Source organism: Apodemus sylvaticus, chromosome 7, assembly GCF_947179515.1.
Source record: "Apodemus sylvaticus chromosome 7, mApoSyl1.1, whole genome shotgun sequence".
Lineage (NCBI taxonomy): Eukaryota > Metazoa > Chordata > Mammalia > Rodentia > Muridae > Apodemus > Apodemus sylvaticus.
This window is the reverse complement of record NC_067478.1, coordinates 125,795,404-125,815,319: the sequence shown is the minus strand read 5'-3', so window position 1 is coordinate 125,815,319 and position 19,916 is coordinate 125,795,404. Positions and strand designations below refer to the sequence as shown.

The following is a 19,916-nucleotide window of genomic DNA, read 5'->3' as shown; positions in this document are numbered from 1 at the left end:
AATAATATAATTATATAGATGCAAAGTTTACTTTGATGCCTGCAGAGTTTGCTATCATACTATATAGATGACTTTGAGCATGTGAGCATGTAAGCAGACAATCTGGATTTCCAATTAGCCTATGATACAGAAGTCACTTAAAGACTAAGATGCCCTCTCCGTGGCTGTTAGGGTGTGTCCCTTTTCCTCTGTCGGTGGTTCTCTCCTCATCTCTAAGGACCATACTCACATTTCCAAGTTCTCTTCACCTTCCTGTTCCCTTACTGTCAACTTAATGTCAATTAGTAATTAGTGTTAGCAGATAATGATTCAAAGCATCACCTTTATCAGAACCATTTGCATTTTAAAGAGGATTCTGGAAGATGGATCTTCAAGACAAAATTGAATTTAATGCTTACTTCCCTCTAAGCACTGGGCTAATTGCCTTACATAAACTGTCTCTTAATACTACCGTCCATGAGATAGCTTTTATTATTCCCTTTATAGGTACAATAGGGCTAATTTAGCAAATAAAGTCAGTAATAAGTGTCAAAGGCAGGATGAGAAGCCCTGGCTGGAAGCCTACTCATCCAGGTACAACATAAGTGTGTAGAATAACCTTACAGAAACAGGCTGTGTCGTACCTTGTCAACTTGCCTGCACAGCTGAATTTGGAGTTCTGTGATTGGTCACTCTTTCACCAGAATGCACTTGAACCTGGTGAACTGAGCAGGTAAAGGACAATATTTTTTGAATCTCCAGAAAACATACCTTAAAGACTCTCATAGATTTGCTATAGCCCTTCAACAAAGAGGAGCCTGAGGCCCAGGAAGGTCTGCCTGGCACAAGGAATCCTGGCTAGCGGAGGGAGGGTCTAATGGTAGAGGGCTTGTCTTAGAGCTGGCTCTAGAGATAGGGTTTCATTTGGGGAGAAATCCAAAGTCACCAAGGCCCAAAGGCATGTTTCATCTGAAATTTAGTTTGAAAGAACGTCACATGATCATGAAGACAGAGTCATGATGGGATAAGAATCACTTAGAGTCTGCTTGCTCAAATAAGGAGAACAGCTTCGAAGCAAGTATGGTGATTTTTCTGCTTTCCTTTTTGCATGGCCCCAGTTTAACATACAGCCTGCTTGGCCAGGATTTGTAACTTTAATGCTCATTTTATTTCTTGTCCCAGAAGATGGTAGGGGTCTCTGGAAAGATGCTAAAGCAGTGGTTGTGATGCATGCTCCTCGATTTTGTGACTCAGGACCACTTTGACTTGGTCATTTAGATGATATGTGAACTTTTGGAGCTCCTGCACTGAACAGATTTGATGAATGTCTAGCAGAGGTACCACAGCTGACCAGTTAATTTTATAATCAGTTGAAGAAAAAATGCATCTTGGATGCAACTAGCTACATGTTTATACTATGTCATGTACATCTTCCCATTCTGCCTACATTTAGTAGCCACTGAAAGCAGTTGGTACCTTAAAAACACACTAATCAATATTAGTTTTCCCCACAGTGCTTACAAAAGAAAGGAAAACATACTAAGCCTACCACTTCTGCTGGTTACACCTCAGCGTTCTGTCTGGGGAATCTCACGACCCCTGAGCTACCTTCTAGTCTGTGTGCTAATCATCCTTCAAGAATTTTATTTCTTGCCATCTTATGGCAGCTCAGGGTATCTACTTTAATCAAGCTTGACTGGATTCATAGTTCTACCTGTTCTTTCCCTTAAGCCAGCATCTTCAGTTTTCTAAACAAGATCCTGACTAGAGACCTAAGCTTCCTTGTACCTTAAAAATTATTGTGGCTAATTAATGAACAGGTAAGTCATCCAGAACAAATACATGTAAATCAGGTGGGGGACTTTCAGTAGGTAGTGGCTGCTGAGGTAGGGAATGGAGTTTTCTTCAGAGGTGTGGCTAATCTCTGCTGTGTGGCTCTGTTGTGTGTATGAGCAGCATTAGTGATACTCAGGGAGAAGAAGACAACGGTAGAGAGAGGGGGAAAATATACATTACACTGGGAAGGAGATGTAGTAGAGGATCTAGGAAGGAGTTGGAGATGAGGAGGTAAGGGTGGATGTTATCTAAATCTATTGTACCCATGTATTAAATTAAAAGTAAATATAAAATAAGGTATTCAAAATATTATATATGTATATCAGTATTTTATGGATACATTCCTAAATAACAAAGGAAATTTTAATAATTAAATGAGAATACAAGTGAGCAGTACTTTATGACTCTTGGCTAATTATTTGTACCATGAGTATGATAATTTCTATGTGACACACATTTCTGAGGACAGTGTGAATACTACACTGTAGAGGACCGTATTTAAATATACATCCATTATAGACTTTAGCTCCTTTTTTCTGGTATTGAGATACAATGATGAATCCCAGGGAAAACGACTATTTAAGAGGAACTTTTGTATATTTTTATACAGATTATTTTCCCTAGATGTAATATATTGAATTTGAAAAGGTTTGAACAGACAGAAGTTAATTTTTGGTTAATGAAAAGAAGTTTGGAAAGATTAACTTAATAGTCTCTAGTTAGATAGTTGCTTCCTTGTGGAGCATGTAGGTATGATGTTTTCTTCACACGTTCTCAATAGGCTTTCATGATCATCTCTTGGACAGTAAAAGGAAAATTTAACAAAAACCATCCTAGTTTTCACTGAAAGTCAAAGAAAAATGTGCTTTTGTGCATCTTTTTGAAAAGAGTGAGAAACAAACCTTAGAGATATTTCTGACCATTGAATCCTCTCTGACAGCTGATATATATCTCCATTTCATATCCCACTCAGTGACTCACAGTAGGTGTTCTTCCTTGAGAGAACATTACTAGAATGTGATAAGCAATGAAGCAAGCATCTATCATAAATATGGGCTCCAAAGAACTAATAGCGGAGAGTTGGTGTCTCTCTAAAATGCTGCAAAGCTCTACTATTAGAACCACGGTTACCCTGGAATTCCCTATGCTTTCATTGAAAACCTACTAAATGTCATGTACTATGTTACAAATGGGGATATACATTGTATTATGATGAATTTCATAGCATGTCAGAAGTACCAATCTCCTAGGAGAGCTACAAAGAATTATACATACTTACTGCTGTCACATAACAAAATTTCCATAAATAAAACAGCAAAAATTATGATTTAAAACAAGGAAGGAAACAAGGAAACAAACCTGAATGAAGCATAACAAAAAACATGCTCTGTGAGGATCTGTGCAGTTGTTTGAATGAGACTGGAATTTGGGTTCGAGATGTGGATCTCACACAAGGTTACAGTTATTTTCTGGTTTAGCCCTTGGTTTCATGTCATCAAAGCTAAGACAGCTGAAGTAGGACAGAGAGCCAGCCTGGGCCCTCACCTTCCCCTACTCTGGCTATATGGAAATTGTTCAGAGTACACTTTTTCTAGGTAAGTGAGCATAACCAGTCCCTCAACACACAAAAAAACACAATCCTGTTTCTCAATGACAGTGATCTCTAACACTTCAGGTTTCAGTTACTGCTTTAGGGAGAATATAAAATGTTATAATGTGGCTTTGATACCAATGATATGAATTGAGATATTTTTTCTGCTTCTCATTTGTCTTTATTACAATACACTGAGGCAAATGGACATGATTGTTCAGGTTTTCTTGACATGTATCTGACCCTCTTTGTTCTAGTATTACTTATGCCGTCATGCCCAAATCCCTGATAATAATTTTTGCCTGAAACATTATATTCTGCCTGTCAGCCTTAAATATATGCATAGATTAATTTATTAATTTTTTTCAGCCTCAACTCTGTGTCAGTCTCTGTCTCAGCCATGTGGATGCAACAGATTACAAAGTCTGGAGAATTTCTCTCTTAATGGGATTTACATTATAACTGAGGATAATAGAAGGTAACACTGCAAAGTAAATACATTTACATGGTATGTTAAATGATGGGTACTATGGAGAAAACTCAAAACAAAGGTAAAAGTGAAAAAAGTGATTGCGAAGCAAATCACTCAATCAAGGCAAGTTAGTGGGATTTCTGCTAAGAAGGAAGGACTTGAAGAAAGATACTGCTGTGAAAGATGCAGGTCATATGTCTGCAGTGGATAGAGACAGACCTGGGAACAGCCCAGGCAGGAGTATGCATGGTTACTTGAGAGCCATTGGCAAAGCCATGAGGAAGATAAAAGATGCACTCACAGAAAGCATAAGTAGCTAGATGGTGGCTCCAGCCTACCCTCTGTCTCCCAGTCCTTCCTAGAGCTCTTTCATATGCAATATGTAGGAACACAGCAAAGTCAGACAAGCCAGAGAGGTGGCGCTCACCAAACCCTGTGCATGCCCACCATCACATTAGGGTTTCACCTGCCAGAACTATGAAAATGTCCCATTGTTTAAGCCATCCAGCTTGTGGCATTTTGGTCTGGCAGCTTGAGCAGATGAACGTCCAGCCTCATTTAGAGTCAAAGCCAGGCTCCTTACAGTGGCTTGGAGAATTCACCATCTGGCTGCCCATTAATTGATGTCAGACTCCCTCAAATTGTTTTCCAGAAAGGGTATACTGAGATACAAATAGGTACATGCTTCCAACCACTGGACTTGAACAAATTAGTGGCAAATTGGCAAAGAGGTACAAAATGATTTGCAGTATAGTCTACTGTTCTGCTTCCCACAATTTCAAGAGTTAATTACTCTCTTTAATTACTCTTTCCCCAGTTTGAAAAGCAAGACTGTTGCTAACATAGAAATAGTTTAATGATACCTTTGAAATGTAGAACTTTCTTATCATTTTTGCCCTAGTATGGCAAAGAACACCATATGCAAACACCAATGGAGCCTATCTTCTGGAACACAGGACTCACTGGTAGTTACTCACTCAGTTCTTTACCTCAAACAGTTTTTGCAAGTTTTCATGAAGAGGCATATTGTCAACAATCAACAAAATGAGAAAAAATAATTGGACCCAGCACAACCTCCAACTCAATGGAACATAAGATGCATGAGCAGTAAGTAATTACACATGCATGCTGACATGCATTATGTCAACCATCACATATCAATCAACTGAGGTGGCTCCCCGTCACACCCTGCCTATGAGAATGAACACACAGTGCACAGAAGTAAAGCAGACAGCACATGAGAGTAGCAATAAGATAGAAGGGCCGTTACTATACCTGGAGAATGAGGCGGAGGAGAGCACATCAGAACAACCCCTTGGCCTTCCCGCACTGAGACTGCACTTCTTGTCCGGCCACTAAAATTTCCCAGATCTGTCAAGACAACACAGCATTTAAATGTCATGTACAAAACAATGCAATTAAAATAAAATACCATGACAGTTTTCACTTATTTTTCTATTATCTTGACAGTGATTCTTCTTATTTATTTTGTATTTTTGGGAAGGTCTGATAAATGAACATACAACCACCTAGTGTTAGATAGAACAATTTAAATACTAGTATAGTATTCAAAAAATACCATATTCTTTATATGTATTTATTGGGTATTCTAAGTTGTCAATACAGAAAGAAAATAAACAATATAATATTTGGATATTTTGAGCACTTTTAATTCTATTTGCTACAAACTGACCTTTGAATGAAGAAGACCTATTTTTCACAAGGAGACACACAGTCATGTTTAGGAAAATCACATGGCTAGCCTGCTACCTCAATAGCTGACATAGTAAAGTGCTTTGTAAAACCAAGCATAAGTTTGCAAAATGAGAGAGGCTTTGTGCTTTAGTGAACTATAATGAGGCCGTGAGATGTTCTTTCCTGTAAGAGTGAATGTGAACATCATGTTCTTCCATTTTATGAAGGGATCAAAGGGGACGTCTGAATTAATTATACTCATCTAATTTGCATAGATGAGGCATACTAAAGCTATTGAAACTCACATGTATGTGAGACTCTAGTGCTGGGGTCAGCTGCTTTCACCCAAATTACATTACATTTACACAGATGGAAAAGTAACCATAACAGAACATGGCCCTGAAGTGGACAATGAGATTTTATCTGTTTTTAATTGCTATTTATTGATCTTTTCATCACACCACCCATAGGCATCATCTGTCTGTGAATTAGTCTGATCAAGTATCATGATTTTGAGACCATTTTCTTGCAGATAATGGTTTCTTAGATAAATATTGTCTCAGAATTGGCATCTGTAGCATTACATTTCCATAGTAAGAAATGCTTTTAAAACAATGTTCATCATTCTTTCTATTAAAATTAAATTAGTTTTCTTCCATTTAAGGTTTTTCTCTATAAGTGATATGCTTTATGGGAATACAATTTATAGCTTCAACTTAATTGTTTACAAACATAACAACTGATTAAGCTAATCAATGAATGAATGTGAAGACACAGTTACTAGTTTTACATACTGTTCCATCCCTTCTATGGTCATGAGTATTGAATCCAGAGCGTTCTGTGTGCAAAGACAGTAAACAACATTGACTTGTGAATCACCATTCTGGTCACTTTTGCGTCTTAAAACAGAATCTCACTAATTTTTCCATGTTGTCCTTGAAGTCATGATGTGACCCAGGTCTATCAGGACCTCCAGACCCCCCAAATTCAGCCTCCCAAGTGGCTGGGGTTACATGAAGGGTCTGACCACCAGGCTTACCTTATCTTATTTAAATAAAAAATATTTTTCTTAATGTTAAAATTTATAATCATGTGTTTTTCAGACACAGCCACAGTGATGAAAGAAAACTGTAAACTGTTGAGGGCTTTAGACTAAATTCCTTTCTACATAGTGAGCAAGGAGGTGAGACAGGGAAGAAAGAACAAGCTAGTTCAATTATTTTATCAAGTGGTGTTATTACTGAAAAACAACAAAAATGAATTATGTAAACAAAGAAACAAATTCTTCCATTTGACCATAACGCATTTGCCACAAGGCCACTCTGTGGGTGTCAGGCAGTGAGAATGTCTGCTCTTCATGAGCTTCGTTAGTAGAGTGACCCAACGTGTGTGTTTGTGTGAAGCAGGAATGCATGTGGCTTTTGTCTTTAAATGTAAACATATTGCTTCTTATGATTAGAGCCTGAATTCTTTTTCTCCAGAAAATGCTCTCAATATAAAGGTCAGAGCATGAGAAGAGTTTGAGGTTAACTATTTTGGCCTCCCCTGTTAGAAGGAAAAGCAGAAATCACACAATGAGGCAACGAGTGTCCCAGGGCTCCAGTGTGGCTCTAGGGTCTTTTCATCCTCATCAAAGTCACAAAAGGCAAAACTTGCTTGAATATAAATTTATTTAGACTAACTAGCAAATGATTATAACAATTATACACATACTTCACACAGATACTCTGTCTTTAATATATATAATGTTCCATTTTAATTTACTTATTATGCTAAAAACAATATTTTAATAGACAATTCAAAAATTAAAGCCTCCACAAAGACTTGAGCATAGAAGCAGCCTAGAAGTCAACCGTGAAATCAAGAAAATTATAGAATAATAATGACCTGAGATGTATTTTGAGATTACAGTGGCCCAAAAGATCACATTCAGCTCCGTCTGCTTTGCCTCTGCATCTGTGAGAACATAAGCTATCCTCACAGAGCATCTCATGATTCGTTGTTTTTTAGGAGCCAAGGCACTATTATTACAAAGCTAAGTAGATATTCTTGGATTGCAAATACTTTTTAATGTTTGTAAATATTTCATTTTCAGTCTGCCTTAGCTTTACTGGGTTGCATATAGAAACTTCCAGTCTTTAAGCTCTTTCCCACTCATCTGTATTCCCTGAGCCAGAATTTATTTATTTATTTTTGTCTCATAGTTCTGGATTGTTATCAAGCAGACACATCTGGCTGTATGTCCTATCTTCTGCCTTGGCTGCTCTGCTTCTAATGGCTGATGCTGCCAAGCAGAGGGACTATTTCAAATTAAACTCATTGTGTCACATGGGTTCTAGCCAAGTCCTGCAAGAAATCCAAAGCCTCTCCTCCTACGAATAGAGAAAAGAGAAAGAGTTGTCCTATGGCATTTCTTAGCCAGGGATTGCACCCCTCACCAGCATGCTGTAGTCAGTGGAGTGTGAGTGACTATCCCTCCCTGCACCCACAAAAGTACGTTGTGATAAAAGCTTTCAGCTGTGGCAGGAAACAGGAGACTTTGGGTTGCATCATAAGAAAGAAGAGGCCAAAAAAGATGAACACTGTTCCCTACATGATTATGTGTGTCAGACAGCCATGTTTTAATTACAAATACATTTGAAATTAAAACTATGCAGAAAAATAATAGAGAAATTAAGTGGTTTGTTTTGGTCACACAGATTTGCATTGATTTTAGGAAGCATAACTTTTTGATAAACCTCCTCATTGGTATAACCTGGGAAAAGCACACCTGGCGGAAGTAGACAGTGTATTTGGAGGTACTCAGGATATGTAGAAACCCTGTAGTGTCCATGCAGCCAGCATGGATGTTTATCATTTTAATATATCTTACATTCATGCATTAATGAAGGAGATGAGAAATAAGAGCTTTCATGAATGGACACTTCATTTTCCTGCAGTTGGCACAAAGCCTGAGAATACATAGCCTGCTGACATGGCTCTGAAACCACAGTGTGTTTTAAACTGAGAGGAACAGTTACAAAGTTACTGTAAATCATATGATGCTCAAACAAGTAAGAGACTGGGAATCTCTGTGGTCTGGAACCTTGGAGCCATGAGCCTGGCCTGTGATCTAAGCTTTGTGAGCTAAGAAACAGACAACGAAGAGCTTGAAGTATAACTGTAGCCAATAGGACCATTATACCTTTGCATCCAAAGAGAGACACACAGGAAATGATGCGACTGATATATTTCACTATATTTTACTAATTTATCTTGGGAGTCTGTGCATGTGGGAGGTTCACACCTACCATATTATGAGGGTAGTGTAGAGGACAGCATGCAGGAGTTGACTCTCTCCTACCACCATGTTTGTTCAGGGAATCCAATTTAGGCCACTGGGCTTGGTGGTAAGTAGTCCTATTGAAGTAGCCATCCTGCAAGCTCCAATTCCAGGAATCTTACCAGAAGGTCTTGAAATACAACTGCGTTTTCTGATGTAAAGCAGAGAGGCTCAGAGCCTTGTGGTGTTTTATTGTTGTCTGTGAGCTTACAGCTAGTGATCAATAGGAGATGCAGTGTGTGTCTGAGAGCTTCCTTTAATAGGGAACACACAGAAATTCATAAGGTTATGTGACAAGAGCTGAAGTTCAGAGTCAGGAGGATGGGAGCATTCAGTGCTTGAAGCAGCAAGATTTTGTTTTCTTATTTGAACAGAACGCTGCATTGTCACCTTAGGATGCGTTCCACTGGTGGGACTATTTCTTTACTTTTGTATTATACAGTATGGAAGAGCACGATAATTCTCTTAAATGTTTGCTCTGAATTAGCTCTGAATAAAGCATAATAACAAATTTCCAAAAATGCAACTTGGAAAAATTCAATTTTTGTAAAATATCAGTTTAACTAATTGTAGGCATCTCAAGAATACACACTATTATGCAAAGATATGGATGGAATTTAAGATAAAGGTGGGTTGTGATAAGGTAAATCTTGAAGGGGTGACAAAGGTGCTAATGAAACTTCTCTCAGGCTTGAGTTTGCTGTGGTGATCTGCAGCTGGTCAGATGAGCAACAACTTGCTATGCCTGGTCTGTTCTGTTGAGTATTATAAGAAACACAAATCATCCAGATTTACCAACTATAGTTTGGAAATAAAGGAAGCTGGATCGATTTTCCTTGATAGTGGCATTTTGAAACTCATTTATAAGTGAATCTAATTTGTAAGTACTTTTGTGAAAAAGTAAATTGTTCAGAGAACATGATAAACATTGTTTTGATGTTAGAATTGTTCTCTGTTTTTAAGTTACAAAGTGCTATTTCAATCATAAATGTTATAAATGAGGAAATAATCTCAAATATAGCATGATGAATTTAAGTGGATTTATGTAATGGGGAAAGGAATATTAGGTGGCTCTAAACCTAATTTGACAAATACATATGTTCAATATAAACAAGTATATAAATAATGCAATTAGTGAATTCCTATGTCCATTTCTTCCTAAATTCGGATTAACATTAGTTCATCAAAACTTTAAGGGAAAAAAAGCTGAGGCTGATGTCTCATGCCTGTAATCCCAGCACTAGGAATGCTGCGGCAGACAGCTGGTGATTTTGAAGTCACTTTTGCTATATAATGAGAACCAAACTCAAAACAAAACACACACATACGTGTCCTCACTCATGCGAGAATATACACACACACATACAGACACACACACACACAGAGAGAGAGAGAGAGAGAGAGAGAGAGAGAGAAAGAGAGAGAGAGAGGCAGAGACAGAGACCGAGAAACACAGAGAGAGAGGATATGAGGGAGAGAATAAAAAATACAGTATGTAAGAGTCTTGGCATATTAAAGACCCATAGATAAAGGGGAGAGGTGTCAAATAGTAAAAATCACAAGTTGCACAAGGATTCCTGAAAGCCACAAATCTCTTTACTGTCTCTCAGATAGTTGGCAAAGTTTTGTGAAGTGATCTCTCTTCCCTGTTTTCAGCAGCTCTCCTGTGTGGAGTGGGTAGAGCTATCAGTGAACATGTACTGTGAACTTGCAAAAGCTATGCAGTGTTCATGGACCCCAGTGCCTCTGGCTGATGGGAATGGTAAAGCTTTCCCTGCCTTGCCAGGCTCACAGGAATGGAAACCCTGCTCTGGTTCAATAAAGATGTTATGAATGAATGACTTTTAGATAAAAACAGCATGTGAAGAAACGACGAGCCAATCTGCAGGAGACCACTTTCCTAAATTAGCCAAACCTACCTCCTCTTTAAGCTGTATGCCTGCTTTCTTGAATCTGATGGATAAAGAATTACCCTGGGATTGTGTGTGCTGCTGGTCTACTACATCCAAGCAACTAGCCAACCCAATCCCAGCATTTCAGTTCATGTGTCTGTATGTCTGTCTTTCATTCCCTCTTAACCCGCCCCCAGTCAAATTTCTAGGACTCAGTTCACAGGAATCACAGCACTCTGTTTCATTCCCAATACATCACCAGCCTTGGTCAGCTGGACCACCTGCACATTCTACCTGGATGTGCACAAGTGAATACAGATGAGAAACAGGAATTAACCACAATCACCTGCTTAGCACTGAGTTTGTGATATCTACAGATGCTCTCTGTCACCTCTGGCCCCTGTGTTTAGAATATCTGTTCTAGGCAACACAGATATATAGCCTCCTCACATTACTTGAAAAAAAACTCACTGATGGGCTGGTTTTTAAGATGGTGTCTTTGACTCTGAGCATAAAATTGTCTTTGTCAATATAAGCATTATGTGCTTTAATAAAGTAGCAGGTCTTTTTTTCTTCCCGATTAAACCCCATTCCAAATTGTGTAAGACTTACAGCAATCATGTTGGATCATACTGTGGATAACGGAGAATTTTCTATAATCAACTAATATGTATGCTTGAGTGTTTTCCTCTAGTAAATTTGTTTCCAACTGCTGTGTGTGCTGGGGAGCACTTGGGACCGTCCCAGCTCCTGGAAAGTGCCACACGGTGTAAATGGCTGCCTTCTCATTCCCCAGTTCATTTACTGCTTCCCACTTAAGGCAAGTACAGCCAATTTGCATATTTTTTTCTTTTAAATGCTATAACCTCAACCATTCTATCTGCATATTTTACACTTTTCTTAATTAAAACCTTTTAGAAAGCTCCTCCAATTCATGACTCAGCAGCTAAGTGATCAATTTTCAATCCATCTTATGATTTGACAAAACTCTCATGTTTTCCCTCAAGGCAATTATCTTTCCACTGCCCTTGGACAGAAGTCCGTCTCCTCATTTGATATGTCCACAAGTTTTAATTGTAATATTTATTTAGGCTACATTAAGGATAAAGTTGTCTTTGGTTAATGCTCACCTTTACACGTGGTTCTATTTGTATAATATCTATATATGGAGAATATCCTTAGTGAGGAAATAACTACTGAAGCCTCACAGGCCAGGAACCAGACCACAGAGAACGATGCCTGCCACAGCATGATTAGTTACTGACTACATTCACATCGAAAAAATTAGTTCACACAAAGTGAACTGAATAAATCTGATCCGTGCATTTTTCCTACCTCATTTATATCTGATGCTAGATATTTTTTTAAAAGCACTTTAAATGATTTCTTCAATATAGATTACTTTTGGAGGGAAATAAATTTTAAACATATGAAGAAAATATTTATAAAATGAAGTTATTACACCATGAAGGATCAACTCAACCCAATGTTAGTATCTTTCTTTCTGTCTTCCATTTACAGTTTCCCTGCCAGCTTCTCTACAGTCAAGTACACGAAAGCACTTCCCAGGAATGGTAGAGGTAGTACAGAAAGGTGCACTCATTTGTCAATAAGTTATTGCATCTTCATTACACACATTCCTGAGGGCACCCTGTGGTCCAGTAGAAGGTTAGCAGACATTTATTCTTAAAATAAGGCGCCTGAGAGTAAATACTTGGAGTTGTGTAGCTCAAAAGGCAAAGCCAAGGGCATCATGAAACATTGTCAACATTTTAGATGAAACACTAGTACTTTACCTATTTAAATGCATGAAGTGCTTGCTCCATGCACACGAACACCTGAACTCAGTGCCCAGAAACCATGCAAAGCAGTCAGCATGGAGGTGCACACTTGTAATGGAAACAGATGACAGATATCTGGGACTTGCCTACAGGGAGTTAAAATAGTGGATTCCAAGCAGCGAGAGGCCCTATCTCAAAAATGGGCAGATGGTGACTGGGAAATGCTTGTGGTTAGCCTTTGTCCTACACATGCACATGAACCCAGTTGAGTCTTGGAAGCATTCACTACAGTGGGAGTTATGTCCCTTAAACTTATATCCACATGACCATGCATACACCTTTGTATCTTTACCCAGTGATGTCCCTCCCAGTCTTCTATGCAATATTATTGTCAAGGGGCAGAGTGTGGGTTTATCAGACAGGAATCTAGAAATATAGTCTATAGTGTGCCCTCTCCAAATGTCCATTATTGTCACTCTATGCAGGATGGAGTACATTCATCCTCTTCCCAGCATCTCTTAGGTTTACTGAACAGAGTTCCCTTTTATGTTCATTTCTTCTTCTCCTTTTCTCCTCATCCTCCTCGTCCTCTTCCTCGTCCTTGTCCTCATCCTCGTCCTCGTCCTCCTCGTCCTCCTCCTCCTCCTTCCTTCTTCATTAAATAAGCATCCCTGCCTGCTCTATGTTCGGCATTTAACCTTTCCATTCTGGTTTGCTGTTTTACTTCAGAGACAAGGTGTCTCTGTGTAGTGAAGCCTGGCCTGGAACTTTCTAGTATATTAAGCTGTTCATACATTAATGCAGTCATCCTGTATCAGCCTTCCAGGTGCTAGTATTTTAGAAATGAACATCATATATGCCTATAAGTGTTGCTGAATAGGCAACCTAATAGGCAAACCTAGGTTCTAATTTGAGTTTAGATTTGGAAATATTTTATGTTCTTCTCTGTTTTTGAGTAGAGAATATATGATCAATAATAGTTCTCTAAAAATTATGATATTCCAACATCCTACAGTTTCAATACCATTTAAGTCAAGTTTTTTTTTAAAGAAATGGAGATGATGTGGACCATATTTTTTCAATATTTCTGTATAATTGATACATGCAAAACAACATGATATAATTCTTAGATACCTATTCATATATACATATATTCTTTAAGTATCCTTGCAGCATCCTTTTAGTCCCCTTATTGTTCTGAAGTCTTTATTTTGCTGATGAGAAACTGATATTGCAAAACACTATGCTAATATCCAAATGTAACACAGCTAAAAGTTATAAAGGTGAAATTCCAAGTACAGTTACTGATGGCTGAGACCCTCTCTCACATCACTATGCAGACATTTGACAATAACAGTGTGGTAAAACTTATAGTTGTTGAGACACAAGTGTTGTAAGCAGGATAAAGATAACAAAGTGAATTCTAGGGGAAGTGGAACCAGAAATCACAAGTGACTCATTCCATAAGCACCCAGGAGCTACTGACCTGACAGAAGGCTACCAGGGTGCTAAAGAGGAAACGTGCACACAGTGTCTGCTTCATTACTTCTTCTACCATTCACTTGTGAAAAACAGAAATTCTGAGTCTACTTTGCATTTAGGACCTACAGGCACTGGAGGCACAGTCTTTCAATCAACATTTGCTGATACTTTTTAATTTTGTCTCAAGATATCCAAGGATTTTATATATTTCCTTGTGTGGGCATCCCTATCTTATGGTTGTTGAATGTCTCTTTACTAAATTTGTAACTATCAACTCTGCCCTGGCAGATGTTTTGGGTATTAATCATTTAAAACTGCGTATTATCAAATAATATATTAATATTTAGACACTACTACATCCTATATTTTTCTTCTTTAAATTATTTTATGCAATTGTTTAGAAAATTCAAATGTAATGTTAAGCTATGTGACAAGAAACTGAAAATCATTTGCACCCTCAATAGTGATGACTATATATTTCAAGTAAGGATTAATGAAGAGTTCCAGGACTCTTCTATTTCACAAGCTCTCTTTGAAGTTAAAAAATTGACATTTACTATCTTTTCAACATTCGAAAGTGACATCAACCTCTGCTGCCTATATGTCTGGAGCCAAGGGTATCTCTACGTGCACTCTTTGGTTGATGGTTTTGTCCCTTGAGAGCTCTGGGAATACTGGGTGGATCATATCATTGTTTCTCCTGTGGCACTACAAACCCCTTGAACTCCTTGGGTCCTTTCTCTAGCTCCCCCATTGGGGACCCTGTGCTCAGTTCAATGGCTGACTGAGACTGCCCCCCTCTGTATTTGTTATGCACTAGCAGAGTCTCCCAGGTGACACTATATCTGGCTCTGGTCAGCAAGCACTTGTGGACATCAATAATAGTGTCTTGGTTTTGTAACTGTATATGGGATGGATCCCTGGGTGGGGTAGTCTGTGGATGGTCTTTCCCTCAGACTCTGCTCCAGCCTTTGTCTTGGTATCTCCTTTGGGTATTTTGTTCCCCCTTCTATGAAGTACCAGAGTATCCACATTTTGTTTTTCCTTCTTCTTGGGCATCATTTGATATGTGAAATGTGTCTTGGGTATCCCAAGCTTCTGGGCTAATATCCACTGGCTCTAGACACATAGGCAGCAGAGGATGGCCTTATTATACAGCAAAGGGAGGAGAAGCCCTTTGTCCTGGTAAAACTTGATGTCATAGTGTAGAGGAATACCAGGACTGGGAAGCTGGTTGATTGGGGAAGAGGAGATGGCTTATGGGATTTTCTGGCAAGGGGGAAATAGGAAAGGGAACAACATTTGAAATGTAAATAAAGAATATATCTAGTTAAAAAAGTGAAAGAAAAAAAGAAATGTAAATAAAGAAAATATATAATTAAAAAAGTTAGAAAAGCAACAAATAAACATTAAAATGAATTAAGAACAATATTTATGAGCAAATGAGCCAATTAATATATAAATGTATATTTTATAATAAATTTATTTAACAAGGTCAAAACTTAAAGTATTATTTCTGTTTTATATTTTGATAGAATCTAAAACTATCTTTTAAAAAAATTCCCTGAGAATTAAAAACAAAACAAACAAGGCAAACCATATAGTTTGTGGCTTTAATCACAGCCCTTGAAAGCAGAGTAAAGCAGATCTCTGTGAGTTTGAGGGTAGCCTGGTCTACATAATTTAGTCTGTTCAAGAAAAAAAGCAAGAAATGATGTTAATTATTTCAATGATCTATGGTTCAGTGTATTTATGTTCCAGACATGTTTTTTCTATTGACTTTATCACAGTCTAGTACAAGGTAAGAACCACTCCTTCTTCAGTACCTGAGGCCTTCTCTGCAGTTGTTTTCACATTCAAGCAATGTTCATCCGATTCTACACAGTGTGACTATTTTCTAAATTTTAAAATTCTCAATCTGTTAGATGAAAATAATCTTTGGACTGGACTCGATTGACACTGCTGTGTTTCTCTGTACTGTGCAAGCGCACACAAGTGACATCTCTTCCACTGTCTCTACCACTGTCCCCTCTGAAATCTCTCTGCCTTTGGCTATCCATGAGTCCATATGATTCTTATTAAATGAATAATTTTCTAGGACGCCTCACCATGGCAGTGCCAGATCTGAGTAGTTGATTGCTGATCTTGGAGTCCCTCAGGCACACTGCTCCGGAGGAGAACACAGTGAATGAATGTTGTTCCTTTTGTAGTTTGTCTACTGTTACTAATAGCTAGATCAACTGTATTTTTTCTTGGTCAAGACAGCATTTGCATGGAGCGTTATCTTGTAATTTGTTTCTTTTGTGTTGTTTTCAAGACAGGGCTGCTTTGTGTATCCTGGGCTGTTTGATAAATTGCTCTCTACGGAGCAGACTAGCCTTAAACTCACAGAAATCTACCTGCCTCTACCTCTTAAATGCTGGAATTAAAGGCATGTACCCATACCATCCACCAGCTTGCTTTTCTATATTTAATTTTATATGGTTCTTCATATATCTGAAGATATAGATATAGATATCTATATCTATACATCTATACATCTATACATCTATACATCTATACACCTATACACCTATACATCTATACATCTATACATCTATACATCTATACATCTATACACCTATACACCTATACCTATATACCTATATAACTATATACCTATATACCTATCTATATATCTATATATCTATATAATCTATATAATCTATATCTATATCACCATCTCCAACTTTAGTAGGTAATTTAATATGGCTACATGTGCTGTATATGTCATTTTCTCTGTGCTATGTGATGAGTTCTGTGTACATACATTTGTCCTCTTCTCTGTTAATTATTTTCTTCATCTCAATTCTATCACAATAAACACACAGACAGAGTTACATCTATCTCATGCATCTGTCACATTTCTATTTTTCTTTTCCAAATCAGCACATGTCAATATGAAGAAAGATGTTTATAAATTTTTAATAGTGTATGTCAGGACAACATAGCTTCTATCAGAACGTGAAATCGGTACTGTTCCTCTAACTTTAGGGCTTACATATTGTTGTTGTTTTTTTTATTTTTTGTCACTATATTTCTGTTAAATATGCCTGGCTCCAGCATGCTTGATATATTCTTTCCCTAGTAGATGTGTTGTGAATCACTCTATGGTAAAAGAATACTTCTCTAGTCACAAAATCCTGAAGAGTTTTGGTATCTTTAAAAATGTCTAAAGAGAGTGATCTGTATCTTTCAATCATTTACATTTCATTGGCTGCACTCCCAAACGAGCCTATGTCTCTATTAGCTTTTAGCATTTTGTACTGAATAATGAGGTATACATCAGTTCATTTTTAAGTGAAATGAATACTACTTATAAAATATTTTTTCTCTTTTGTCAATGCTATTTGTCACTGACGGTTAATTTTTGTGTATTTTATCGACTCCATAGACTGTTCACTCAGCCCCATTCTCAGCTTTAATACTTGGTGTCGTTTTGTATTAGACAATTGCTTGAACTTTTGCTTCTTGATTGGTGTGAGATTTTTCTTTATCTTTTGCGATTTCCATTACCCTCCTTATTCTGTATGCTCTGCATCATGTTGCTATTTATGGCAGGTTTCAGCATTCAATGATAATTACCAAAAATATTATTTAAATTACTTTATACTATAATGGCCATTTCATCTCATAATTCTGACATATCTAATTTGTGCTACATTGTTTTTCTTTTGTGCAAATTATAATTTGTTGATATTTTGTTCTTTACTTTAAAGAAGGATGGGGCATGTAATGTTTGCCACAGAGATGGGTATTTCTTCATTTCTCTTGTAGTGAAGATTTAAACTCCTCAACACATAATTTCGAATGTCAACATTTCTATCTTCCTCCAGTTGCTTGTTGCATCTCTGTTAGGCTACTGAAAGCTTTGTTTTGGACACAGAAATCACATTTAGCAATAAATGCCAAATTCTCAGAACCTAGCACCAACTAGGTCTCTTTTTGCATCATCTCTAGAACTTTTTCATCATGGATATAGAACATAAATGGAAGGTGTCTCCTCCAAGTCTACTTCTGAATTCTATCCTAAGTTGGGAATCCCCGTCTATGTGTTTATAAACCTTTGGTGACGTGAAGAAAAATCCCATTTGGTGAGTGAAAAGCAAGCATCAACCTTATGATGCTGTATTTGATGGAAGTTCTGTGTCTTCCACACCAGGCTCTGCCTCAACAGGGCTACCACCCTCACAACTTGGTGAAGCTAAAGTGCTTCCAGGTCTAACACAATGCATCGCAGAGTGCACATGGGCTTTTCTCCACTTTGATGTTTTTAGAAGATCATATTGTTAGACTTGGGATTAAAAAATGTCTATTTCTACATAACTTTTGGTAATTTACTCTCAGAGTGAAAAAAAAACTTTTTAAGGAACAGAAATCCAAAGTAATTTTTACTTCAGTGAAGGTTTGTAAGTGTTGAGTTTTAAAGTCATTGATCCAGCTGCAGTGACTTTATGTTCTTGTTGACTGCCGGCAACTGTTAGAATATACTGGGAATATTTTTTTCAGTTTTAGTCATATTTTTGCAGGTGGTAAACCTAAAACTCATAAAGAAAAATGGGCTATAAAGTTGAGAGTCCCCTCTACCTACTTTTCAGCTATAACTTTATGTTTGGTTTGATTAAAGTTATTCCTATTTTGGTTATAATTCTGGTGCCTATGTTGGCATCTATAGTGACCAGAGATTCGCTGTATTGAAATTGAGTTTTCTGTCTCTCTGTCCACGCAGTTTGTATGTATGTGTGTGTGTGTGTGTGTGTGTGTGTGTGTGTGTGTGTAGAGAACAAAGGCCAACCTTAAGGATCATTACTCAGAAGCACTATAAGCCCTATACCATTCTTCCCTTTTTAAAAGATTTATTCATTTTCATCTTGTATGCATGAGTGCTGAATGTGTGTCTGTGAATCACATATGGCAATATCTGCAGAGGCCATAAGAAGCAGCCAGATTCCCTGGCACTGGAGTTACAACAGTTTGTCACTGGGTCATTTAGGAAGCAGCCACTGATTTTTTTTTAATATTAAGTGTGTATTTATTGATTTATTGGTTTTTAATTTTTGATATATTTAACATATGGAAGTGATTAGGTATAAAATGGCATTCACTAAACTGGGGAGTTCCTACCCAACCCCACATTTTTTCCCTCCTCAGTTTTCCCAAATATCTCTAGTGTAAATATTATAACAGACATTTTTATTATTAAGGCTATTTATATATTTATTTTCCTACTTAGAATATTAATCATGGAAAAGTCAGACTCCTTTTAAGTATTTTAGTATAGTGTTCAAGGCTACACATAAGAAAAATGAAATGCATTCACAGGTACTCAATACTGGATTTCAACATTTATCAACTCATGGACAATCTTGTTTCATCTATAACAGGCTCACTTCTTTGGAATGTCTCTAGGTATCATATATAACTATATGTACAATGGCATACTAAAATATTACAAATAATTCCTTAATATTATCAAGTGTTCTATCAATGGACACATTATCTCATTCATTGGGAGGAACAGTTATTGGTTGGATCTTTTTCAGTTAGTTTTCTTGTATTAAGGAATAAAATAGGGAACTGAAGAGGACCACTCTAAAGAGTGTTTACTGGTCTTGTAGAGAACCTTGATTCAGGTCCCCACATTCAGACCAGGTGGCTCATACCAAAAGTCCAGTTCAGGTGATCTGACACCCACTTCTAGCCTCTGATGGAACCTGTATACATGTGGTACAGATAATATACACACACGTGTTAATGGGAGAAGACTTACTTCTTGAGCATTTCCAAAGCAGCCAGTGTTTTTAACTACTGTGCATTCTTACTAGTC

General features: G+C 37.5%; 1 protein-coding gene across 1 annotated transcript in view; it reads right to left on the bottom strand.

Annotated features, from left to right (window-relative positions):
* Cntn5 (contactin 5) overlaps positions 1–19,916 on the bottom strand; it is a 515,033-nt gene that overhangs the window by 429,376 nt on the left and 65,741 nt on the right. The window contains exon 5 of the mRNA XM_052189412.1: positions 5,154–5,249. Within this exon, the coding sequence (XP_052045372.1) occupies positions 5,154–5,249 (96 nt within the window). The remainder of the gene's footprint in view (positions 1–5,153; positions 5,250–19,916) is intronic.